This window comes from Fukomys damarensis, unplaced genomic scaffold (assembly GCF_012274545.1).
Source record: "Fukomys damarensis isolate Sample0158 unplaced genomic scaffold, DMR_v1.0_HiC HiC_scaffold_33, whole genome shotgun sequence".
In the NCBI taxonomy this organism is placed as follows: domain Eukaryota; kingdom Metazoa; phylum Chordata; class Mammalia; order Rodentia; family Bathyergidae; genus Fukomys; species Fukomys damarensis.
This window is the reverse complement of record NW_022900945.1, coordinates 23,408,589-23,420,967: the sequence shown is the minus strand read 5'-3', so window position 1 is coordinate 23,420,967 and position 12,379 is coordinate 23,408,589. Positions and strand designations below refer to the sequence as shown.

The following is a 12,379-nucleotide window of genomic DNA, read 5'->3' as shown; positions in this document are numbered from 1 at the left end:
GAGGGGGTGAAGGGAGGGCAGGGACAAGGGGAAAAAATGAGATTCAAGACCTATTATGTAAAGGTACAGAATCCCAGTCATGAATGTAACTGTATGGTATACATAGATTGTACCAATAAACTCAATAAAAAGAAAAAAAATTTTTAAAAAAACCCAAAAAACTCACTATGTAGCCTGAGCTGGCCTTGAACTCATGGCGATCCTCCTGCCTCAGCCTCCCAAGTACTGGGATTGCAAGTATGCACCATCACACCCAACAAAAAGTTTTAAGGGGCAGGGGATTCAGCTAAGTGGTGCCACCACCTGCCTTGCAAGTAAGTACAAGGTCCTGAGTTCGATCCCCAGTACCAAAACAAAAAGCCAGTTTTAAAACCAGGATTTAAACTCGGCGAGGTGGCGCAAGCCTGTAATCCCAGCACTCGGGAGGCTGAGGCAGGAGGATTGCTGTGAGTTTGAGACCAAAGGGATTTATTTTGGTCTCCATGCTTTTCTCCTTTTGGGGTGTGTGTGTGTGTGTGTGTGTGTGTGTGTGTGTGTAATTTGAAGACTATCATCACTTTTTTAGCAAATGAACCAGCAAGAAACATTTTAACAAACTCACATTAGCACTCACTGGTTCTTATTTTTTAAACTGGATATAAGAAAACTGAATAGTTTCACCAGAGCAACTTTGAAACATTCATTTGTTATAATTATCTAAACCTCCTTCAGCTCCAAATGAATCAGGTAATTATTAATTCTAAACCAGAGAAGAATTCTTATACCTTCCCAATATTATCTATTTAGTAAAACTATAGTAATTGAGTGAAAAATAAATATAAAGAGGGCCAGGGATTTAGTTCTGTGGCACTATGCCTCCCTTGCAAGCACAAGGTCCTGAATTTGATCCATGTACCACAAAATAAATGAATGATTCAGTACACAGGCAAAAATAGGTGAAATATTTGTTACATACCTAACTATAATACATTTTCACACAGACTGCTGAAAAGGAATTTCCTTAGCCTATTTATTAACATACCTGGCTTAATCCAAGTTGTTCAACAACACTTAACCCCATTTAGAGAAACAATACATAGTTAAACAATAAGGCCACACTAATTTGGCTTTTTTTTTTTTTGGTACTAGGGATCAAACTCAGGATTTGGGCTTGCCAGGCAAGCATGGCACCACTGAGCTAAATTGCCCAGGCTCTGAATTTTTTTTTAAAAAAAGAAAACAAAAAGTGAATAATTGTAAAAATCATACTAAGATTATAATACACACACTTCAAATATATAATCCAGTACTTTTCAGAATATTTACAGGTATGTGTCAATCATTATCACAATCAATTTTAGAATATTTTTATCACCTCAAAAAGAAACCGAATACCCTTTTAGGTACCCAATGCCTACTCTACAGGCTCTCATGCATCCATCCCTACCCTACAGACCAAAACAATTATTAAACTATTTTCTGTCTTATAGATTTTCCTGCTTTGAACATCCATATAAATCATAATTTGTGGGGTTTTTTGACTAGCTTCTTTCACTTGCCATAACCTTTTCAAGGTTCCTTCAAGGTATAATATGCACTGTATCAGTACTTCATTCTATAGATGAATAATACTCCATTACATGGCATATCACATTTTGTCTTTTTAATCATCCCTTAATGGGTACCTTGATTTTTCTCCACTGTTGAGCTACTCTGAATAATTCAATCAACATCCATAGTCACAGGTTGCCTTACAACAGTGGTATGTTCTAAGAAATCATAAGCATCATAAGGCTATTGTAGTGTGATCAGAGTGTACTTACACAATCCCAAATGGTATACTGTCTATACACCCAGGATATATGGTATGTGCAATATATACTGCATATACAGTCTATCATTGATCAAAACATTGTCATGAACCACATAACCATACACATTTTTGTGTGGACCCATTTTATCTTGAGTATATACTTGGGATTGAAACTGCTGAGTCATATATGATTATTTAATCATTTGAGGCATTCCCAGACTGTTTTCTAAAGTGGTTGCCTCATTTTATATTCCTACTAGCAGTATGAGGGTTCTAATTTCTCTACATCCTTCCTAAGGCTCAATATTGGTATTTATTCTAGCCAGCTGGATGGGTGTGAAGTTATACCTGATTGTGGTCTTTCACTTGTATTTATCTGGTAACTAATTGTTGACCTTTTCATGTGCCTTTTAGCCATTTATATATATTTCTGGAAAGAAATAACTGTAGATCCTTTATCTACTTTTTAATTATCTGTTGTTTTACTGAGTTGTAAACATTCTTTATACATTTTAGATACAAGTCCTTTATCTGATATATGATTTGCAAAAGTATCTTCTCCCATTATATTAGTTGTCTTTTCATTATCTACTGATGATGTCCTCTAAAACACACCAAGTTATTTTGATGAAGTTTAATTTGTCTACTTTCTTATTCATTGCTCAGGCTTTCGGTGTCCTAAGAATTCCTTGCAAATAAAAAATTATGTGGATTTATTCCTATGTCTTCTAAGAATTTTAAAGTTTTAGTTCTTGCAAGGTCTTGCATTTTAGTTTTATATTTGGTGAGCCAGTTTATACTAGTACCATACGTCACAAAGAATATTCTTGCCAGGGATATAGCTCAGTGGTGTGCCTGCCTCACAAGCAGAAGGTCTTCAGTTTGATCTCGGGTACCTTCCTCCAAAAAGCTATCTTTCCCATAGAACAATCTTTATACCCTGTGAAAAGCCAGCTGATCATAGCTGTATGGGTTTACTTCTGGAATTTCAACTCTATCCCACTGACCTATATATGCCTGTGTGCCAACACCACAGTGTCTTGATTATTGTTGCTCTGTAGTAAATTTTAAAATAGTGAAGTGTGTCTATGATTACACCACCCTGAATACACACAGAATCTCTTCTGAAATAGTTAAGTGTGAGTCTTTAGCTGAAATTCTGATAGGGGTTTCACTGAATCTCTACATCAGTTTAAAAAGTAATGCAGTGTAACAATGTTATCTTCATCTAATTTTATTTCTCCATTTATTGTGATCTTTAATTTCTTTGAAAAATGTTTTTTTTTAATTTTCACAGTACATTTTACACTTCTTTTGATAAATTTATCCTAAGAATTTTATTCTTCTTGATGCTGTGATAAATGAAATTTTCTCAATTCTATTTTCAGATTGACTCAAATTCTGTAAGTCAAGGTAAAAACAGAAATATGATTACTTCTAAATTCCATTATATCCTGATGATTAAAAGTAAATTAATTTTCTAGAAGAAACAGCTTGACCTACTATCAACAACTAGAAAAATTTTCTTCCTTTTTTCCTCATACACCATCAAGTGATATGATAGGCCACATGCTTAACCATAACTTCAACAATAAATGTAACAACCCAGAAAGGGATCTAAATCAAAATCATGTGAAAGGCCATTCTAAAAGTATAGATGTTGTGGCCCCACCACAAACAATTCAGAGAAAAGGCTTAGCAGACCACGGATGTGAATTTTAAAAAGTATATTTGGGTAGTCATGACTGATTAATAATTGTACTAGGGGAGTCACATATCTAATTTCCATAGTTAAAATTATGCACCTCTACTACGTAACATTGAAAAGTTATCTTAAAACAATTAATTTTAAAAATTAAGGTGTTTCCTGAACCCTATGTATCCATACCCAGTTATGTTTTCTTACTTACTAGGTGATTTGCTGAGGCTCATCTTCTCCATAGGTTTTGCTAGCTTAGGTTTCTTGATGAAGGCTCCACCAGGCTTATTAAATGGCTGCATCATTTTTCTCTTTATTCCTCTTGCAGTAGCAACAGTCACATTGGTGGGTTTGTTTTGATAGTCAACAACAATTCCAGGTCTATGAATGCCTCCAAAATCACCCATATGCTGTAAATTTGTGAAATCAAGAAATATTAGCATACTATCCAATTATAAAATATAAACTCATAAAAACTGTCATGTTATCTATTTACTAGTTTTCACCTGAAAATTCCCTGGAATGTAACTAAATTTTACAGTCCACTCTGAAAAAACACATTAAAAAACTTTGTAAATAAGTACATGAACTCAAATCCAATGAGTTAGTATTTTCACTTCTAGTAGAACAAATGTGGATTACTTCCTACCGGTTTTTTGATTTTCACAATTCAAAATTATTTGAGATCATAAACACGTTATGTGGCCTGCCAGAAGGTTACCACTTGTACAACTCTCTGACAACTCCTCTTCAGAGTTCCTAATTGATGTTTTCCCATGAAAAGACCTTAAAAGAAATCTTTATTTGTACTAAAACCTGCCTTAAAACTAAGATAAAACAGAGATCACATCTGTAGTTTGATGTTAAAAGACCCAGAAATCATTTAGGATTTCTCCCTGTTGAAGAAGGGAATAAGAAGGCAAGATGGAACATTAGTATGAAATAGGAGAGTTAAAGCATAACCATGCATCAACTTCCAAGACACACTTCAGATAAAGAACTGCATCTGACGTTCCATTCATATTCTTACCTAGAGAAACATTCTGACCCAGAAGCCCAAGAAGCAAACGTTTGCAGATGAAGAGTCATGCCATCAAACGACTCTTTTGTCTCCCTTCCTCTTCTCCTGCCATTAACAAAATCCACTACAAGAGGTCACATAGAAATTTATCCTGCTAATCTTACTTTTAGAAGGTAAAGATTGAGGAGTAATCTGAAGAGAAGGACCCAATGGGAATTGTACAAGTGAAGATTAAAAATGAAGAGCCCATTTGTTATCTACTTCATAAACAGGAAGAAAGAAAGAAATGTCCATTCAGACTAGAATGGTAAATCTAAAGTACAGGAATACTTCTTTTACTACATAAAAACAGAATTGGTATTTGAAGTCTCATTAACAAAAAAAATCCTTTGCCTAAAATAATGTACAGCATGGAAAATGTTAATTACAAAATTTCAAACTGGAATAGATTTTCAATTTCAAAATCAAAAGCCTATTGCTCTATTTTCAATTAACACCAAGTATGGTGAAGCAGCAACACAGCTGTTTACATTTGCATGTTATTCTTAGGAAAACCTATCTAACCTACTGGATTGGAATAAATGTTTCCAGGTAATTTACACAGTCACATTAGAAAAATCTTTATTAATTGTCTATTAAAGGTGCAATGCATTTTATGTAAGTAATGACTAACAGTTAAAAATGCAAAATTTCTACACAAGTATGACAAACTACACTCATGAACCAAAGGCTATCAAACCGTCAAAAATGTGTGCCTTACCACATTTTTATATCAGAAGTACCTTCTTCTGTAAAGAGAATGTTAAGAACTGATTCAAAAAAATTCTTACATTATAGCAAAAATACAGTATTATATGATCACACTACATAATAATCCCACACTCAACAGTACATTTACTACGTAAAATTTCCTATCAATTAAGTTACCTAAGACATAAAGCCTAATTTTTACACTACATATCCTGAAATTAAACAACTGCAGACCAGTATATTTACTCACTTAAGCAATAATTTACAAAATATTATTTCCTAAGAGGGAGCCATAAATATGTATGATCAACTAGGGCAGTACTTCTCAATAGTCAAATACAAGGGAAACTAAAACCACCACGAACTGGACATAATGTAAGAAAGTAAGGTAACAAAATTACAGTGGCCACAAACATTCTACAACCTATTATACACATCAACTTCCTCACCATATCAACATGGCTAAGCTACACTGATCTATCATCAACTTTTAGTCTCTTTTGTTTAATGTGATTACATTTTTTGAGGAAATTCAACTTGCTAGAGTTTAGTAACAAAGTATAAACATTTCATCATACATTGCACCTTTAACCTACTCAAAAACTCAAAAATGATTATCTTTTACAATAATCCGAGAACTGTCCCACCAGCAAAGCTGCTAGTGTTTATAAGAAAAATGCAACTCCTTTTAACCCCTTTTAGACCAAACTTAACATCCTCACCTTTTTAATAGAGGGAGATTTGGCAAAACTTTACAATCATCTCACACTGCCACCTGTTTTCTAAGGTGCTTTTACAGTCAACCTAAAACTTAAGTTTATGACTCAGCTTTTTCTTAAAATACACTGGGACAAACAGTGTTTATTCTAATTGAAAACCATGGTCTTGAAAGGGTTTAAAAGAGTGACTAGTGAAAAGAATCTGAAAAGATTCTGTTGTACTTACTCCTCGGCCTCGGCCTCTGCCTGTTGATGGTCCTCCAAAAGCATCATAGTTTCTGCTTCCAAACGTACTTTCAGGATAAGCAGGCGTTCCTCTCCCCCGAGAGCCTACAGGTGCAGGCTTCATATGGGGTGAAGAAAAACTGCTGTAGGAAGAGTAATTCTCTCTTCCTCTGTCCTCCATAAACCCAGGCCTCAATTTTGAACGGGAGTAAGGTGCATCCCAGCTAGACCCGCCCTGGTTTCTACCTCCGAAAGAGTCAAGGCTATTCCGGTAGGAGCTCTCAAATCGACCACCATAACTACCTCCGAAGCGGCTTTGTTCGGGTTCATTAAAACCATAGCCAGATCTGTACAGATCTCGCCCACCCAGAGAAGACCTGGAGTCGTAAGACTCATAAGGTCCAAACCTGGAAAAGTTGCACAGTGAGGGAAAAAACAAAAGTAAGCTTACTAATGTTAGACAATTCAAAAGACAAATTATAAGATGACATTTATCAACTAAAATTCATTTATACCATACTGGTTTGCACAGTTCTATTTTGTTCACACTTGATTAGGGCTGGGCAGTTAAACATGAGATCAGATAGAAAGCTATCTGAGCCAGTTTCTAAATATAAATTGAGTTTTATAAACCTTAGCTTTAGAATCTTTTTAGTAGCTTTTCTATTTTATTAAGAAAAAAAGATTTGTCTTTCATAAGCCCAGCCCTAGTCTTGGAAAAGGTCATTTGCTAAAGTTCACAAGCTATTCAAACTTTCTTTGAATCCACCCCTAACACTGAAAATTACAAAGCATGTACAACATTTTGGCTTTCCATAGAAACACAAATTGAAGACTGAATAGATGTAAGCTATTTGTGACACAGAGCGAACCTTTTGCAACCCTAATAATCTTTATCACAAAACTGCCTCATTGTGTCTACAATAATCAAACTTTATTATCTCAGGTTGTAAAATCTGACATTCTACCAACTTCAGCCAAGGTCAGTAATTGATCTTAATCATTTTTTACTTGTAAACTAATAAATCTAACAAATCTAAAAGGATAAACACATAAAATAGAATATAAAAGATCAACATATACCTCCCTATGCATCTGAATTCTAAAGGCAGATGAGAAAGAATATATTTTATAATGTCTTCAGTTATTTGAAAAACTACTGTCAAGAAGTTATCACATAAAACTACTCTAAAAAAAGGGAGCACACAGTCTCCTCAAAGTTTTAATAGTCAACAGAAACAACAAATCATATTACTTCTCACAAATCCTAAACAGATTACAAAAGCTGTTTATCTTACAACAGTTTTACAATTACATGAGATAAATTATAACATCTACAGAAACAGATTATGAATATTATACTTACAATGTAATAGGCAATAACTGATATAATGAAACACTCAAATATATTACATTACTTCAATTTACAGATCACTAAATAGAAGAAACTATTTATTCCTGAATCCTAGTAGCCATTCAAAAAAATTCCTTTTCTAGCTACAAATCTCAAACTTTCTATCACAGAAAAAAACTGTGAACTGTTCATTTTTCTTAATTTTTCTCTATTATAAAACACAGTGACACACTTGAAGCAGAAAGAAGAAAAGTAAGCATCATTCAGTCCATCATTAAGGAATCCCAATCCTTCAATTTATGAGGAAGGACGATGGTATCTCCTAACTAGCTTTGCTTAATATTCAACAGGAAGCTTTGTGCCTCAAAAAGTAAACCAACCCCCTTTTCTTCAAATACGTCAACTCCGAAACCTGTAGTTAAATCTGAGTTTTACACAATATCAGCTGTGAAATATAAATACAATCTAGACTGTATTGAAGGTGTACTCATGGCTTTAACACAATGCTCCTAACCTTAAGCACAGTGTTTTGGTTTTTAAATAGTAACTGCCAGTAAGTAACGTGGCAGTAGTTTTTTTTTTTCCACATGCCCTTTCAACTTAACTTTAAAATTAAAATTAAAAGAAAATGTATCTTAAATGTTTCTTAGAAATTAAATGTTGATAGAATGGTTAGTGAAGCCCACTCTAGTCAGACTGTTTTGCTCGTTTACACAGCAAACCCCCATTAGAAAAGGTTTTTTTTAATTATTAAAAGCTTCACACATATTTCCGATGACATTTTTATGTCATTTGCTTAGGACATTTTGAATGATAAGGACTTAAAAGTAAAACGAATTTTACAATGTTCCTGTTAAAAGTAGAGTAACTTTTAAAAAATAGAGTATCTTACTCTGTTATACTGAAATGATAATAGTTACCTGGGTTTTTCTTAAAATGCCTGCCCATGATCCTAAGATAATTTTTATACCCATTAATTAACACCTTTAAACATTTAAGGTGATTGTGCAATACCTAACAGCAAAATGTAAGTATCATAACATGCCTAACAAATACTTAAAATATATCCAGAATCTTATACGTGTCTATTTGGCCAAGTGATTAATCAATTTACCTGCTACCCCCACCACCACCACTGTGATTGTCCATGCCATATGACTGGTTTAGGTAGGAATCCATGGATCTTTGACCCCCATAGGATCCATGGCCATAGTCACGATCCATCCCTATAAGAGTTTAAAAAGAAAAAAATTAAATGCTGCTCACCTTTACTGGCACTCAAAAGTAGAAATTTTAGATAAATATCCTTGAATGTCAGACCTCCATAGGATCCAGGGCCATAATCACGATCCATTCCTAAGAGAGACAGTACGAAATGTCAGTATTCTTTAAAAAAAAAAAAAAATGCAAAAACACAGTATTTTCACATTAGTACTATAATTTATAATTAACACTTAAATTTACACAAGACATTGAAGGAAAAAGCATGCATCTACTGAAAAATCATGTTTGCTAACAAAGCTTGATATTTCAAAGAAAAATAAATTATCAAACTAAAAAATTCCATATTAGAATTATATTCAATTTAACCAATATTTATTTGATTAGAAGAGTATAAGACTTTGTATTTGGCACTATAATGTATATAAGATAACAATTCAGATTTTGAAGGAAAGTTGGCATTTAATGTCAAAGAAATTTTTAAGTATACTATGACATAAACACTCTGTGCTTGTTTTCTACATTTTAATTCTCTCAAGCTATCTAAAAACTCAGATGCAGCCACATTTTCAACTAGCCATGTTAATGTAACTGAAACAGAATGGGACCAATCTTTGGCACTGTGTCTGTAAACAATAAGGACTCAATACATACTTAAATTCGCAAATTCCCCTGAATTAAGAAAATGGGTATGAATTCAAGCAACACAACAGGGTACTAGGTATATTTTTTTCAGTATAATTTTACCTATATCCTAACCTCTCATATAAAAATATGAGGCAACAAAATTAATTTACAATAATCATAAATGAAAAATTAAAGCAACTATTAAGAATTCCTTTTCTATAAAAATCCCTTAAACATTTCAAACTGCCCTTTTCACATCTTATGTATAAATACAAGGTATACATAGAACAAATATTTTATATTTTACCACTAAAATTCACTTTTAATCATTTCATAATTCTTCATGGTATTCTTATCTAGTCTCATACTGTTGATTCTATATGTAAATTTTTCATGTACAACTCCAAATATCTGCTTAATGAAATCTTCTGATCTTTCAAACTTTTTTTTTTTTCCCTTGGAACTGGGGCTCAATCTCAGGACCTTGAGCTTGCGAGGTAGGCGGCAGCACCACTGAGCTAAATCCCAGGCCCTCAAAATTCTATTTTAAATACTAACCATTCATAAAAGTTGACTGATACTGTAAGTATCACCATACTTCTACTGACAAAAGCCTGTAGTTCTCATGTGGCACTATGATACTCTCACATATTCTGCTGTTTGTGGCCTCATCTAGAATTTATACTACCACTTTTATGATAAGGATCTAATTTTTACTCATTTTTAAATTTAGTATCTAAAACGGTAGTTTTCACAGAATGATCTGCTGACCACTGGGAGTTATTAAGGCCCTTTCCCAGGGGCCCATAAGGTCAAAGCTACGTTCATAAACAATGCAAGGGTATTATTTGCCAATGATGGCAGAAAAGCAATGGTTGGGAAAAATCAGGGTCACTTTAGTACAAATCAAGGCAGTGGCATCAGATTATATTAGCCATTATCACACACCCATAGTAAAAAATAATAAAATACAAATGCCACTTTCACTTACAATGACCTTGATGAAGCAGTAATTATTTTATGAAATAATTATCTTTGATTTAATCACATTTTATATTCTGAGTAATGAACTAGGAAGTACAGTAAAGCAATTCTGCTATATACCAAAGAAACCGTTTTCTCCAGGAAAAGTCCAGTACAAATGCTTGGTTTGTAAATTAATTAAGAAGTCACTGTTTTACAAGGAACGCTCTTTTTACTAGAATGAGAGACAAAAACTATCATTTTCAGACTTGGGTTATTTAGAAGAGAATTTCTCAAAAATGAAGTGTGAGGTGGGGATTTAGCTCAGTGGTTCTGCTGCCTGCCTTGCAAGCATAAGGTCTCAAGTTCGATCCCTGGTACCAAAAAGCAAAAAAAAAACACCCACCAAAATGAAGTGAAACTAACTTCAAGGAAAATGTCTATTTTCTGCCAATGATAAAATTCACACGTTCAAGTAAAAATTAGAATTCTATAAAACTTAGATCTACTAATTTCAGCTTCACAACTTCCCACTACATAAAAGCTTTTCTCATAAAGTTGTTACTAGATTTAATATGATTTTAACTTACTGTACAATAAAACCTGCTACTTAGAAAATCTGCATTACCTCAGTAAATCAATCTTTTCCAAATAACTGATGTTAAAGAATAGTACGTGATAAAAAAAGTCCATTCTGTGCAGTGCCAAGATATACCAATGATTTTTAATATAACAAAGTACAAAAAGTTTATTACAATATGTATCACTAAGGAATTTTACAGTTTTTTCATACTAAAACTTCAAACCTAGTACTGTAATTTACACTTAATAGTGCTCATTAATTCAAACTATCCGTTATTTCAAGTGCTCAACAGTCTCATGTGGCTAGCAGCTACCATATTCTGAGCAACACACACTAATAAAAGTCAATTATTTATCTTAAACATTGGTAAGGGCCAGGTATGTTAGACCATGCCTATAGTCCCAGCACTCTAGAAAAATGAGGCAGCAGGATCACAATTAAAGCCCAGCCTGGTCAACTTGGCAAGACCCTACCTCAAAATAGAAAATAAAAACATTTTAAAGAAGTAGAGAGGTAACTCAATTATGAAGGTCCTGTGATCAATCCCCAGTACAGCCAAAAATAGCAATAAGTATATAGTAAATAGATAGTGTAATGTAAGTATACTGTTAACATACACTACCTCTCTCATTACAGAGGACAATTTTAAGATTAATATAAAGTTTTTAACATAAAAAAGCTTCCCTTTAAGGACACACATTAAAAAATAATTCTAAAATTAGGTTTTGTTGCCTAAAGAAAGGAAAAAAAAGAGAGGCTGGGGATTTAGCTCAGTGATGCTGTCTGCCTGCCTTGCAAGTGAAAGGTTGTGAGTTTGATCTCCAGCACCAAAAAGAGAAAGAAAAAAGAAAAAAATGTTGTCTCTGGACACAAAACCTTTAGGTTTTTTTGTTGTTGTTGTTATGTTTTTTATTTCACTAGTTATAAAATAGCATTTATTGAGAACTTACTATGCGTCAGGTATTGCACAGTGCACAAAAAATAAAACTACTTTTATATAGCAGGTTCTGGTTTATTGTTCATAGTACGGTCACTATTCAGTTAAAAAGAAAAGTCTTCAAGGCTCTTTATTAAGCCGGGAGTGGTGGCGCACGCCTGTAATCCCAGCACTTGGGAGGCTGAGGCAGGAGGATCGCTGTGAGTTCAAGACCAGCCTGGGCTACATAGTGAGACCCTGTCTAAAAAAAAAAGGAAAGTCTTTATATTATACACAGTCAATGCTCTTAAAAAGAAATAGATTTTTCTTTTAGGTTACAAAACTGAATTTAAACATCTTTTTTTTACATGTTCATCGTATATGATGATTACATTCATCTGAAGAGTTGGTACATGTATGTAACACATTAATTCTATTAAAAAAAAATTTTTTTTTGAGACAGGGTCTTATTATTTAGTTTAGGGTGGCCTTGAACTCATGGCAAATCT

The 12,379-nt window shown here is 33.6% G+C and overlaps 1 protein-coding gene across 4 annotated transcripts in view; it reads right to left on the bottom strand.

Annotated features, from left to right (window-relative positions):
• The window catches only part of Znf326 (zinc finger protein 326), a 45,422-nt gene extending 33,365 nt beyond the window's left edge, over window positions 1-12,057 (bottom strand). The window contains exons 1-5 of one of the 4 annotated variants that reach the window (XM_019206141.2): window positions 11,905-12,057; window positions 8,881-8,916; window positions 8,675-8,786; window positions 6,208-6,613; window positions 3,703-3,901 (exon numbers count right to left, since the gene is read on the bottom strand). In XM_019206141.2, the coding sequence (XP_019061686.1) occupies window positions 3,703-3,901; window positions 6,208-6,613; window positions 8,675-8,786; window positions 8,881-8,914 (751 nt within the window). In that variant the 5' untranslated portion in view covers window positions 8,915-8,916; window positions 11,905-12,057. Of the gene's footprint in view, window positions 1-3,702; window positions 3,902-6,207; window positions 6,614-8,674; window positions 8,787-8,826; window positions 8,917-11,904 lie in introns of those variants that run through there. The other 3 variants (XM_033758257.1, XM_033758258.1, XM_019206144.2) reach the window with 3 other exon arrangements.
• Window positions 12,058-12,379: the final 322 nt, after the last annotated feature.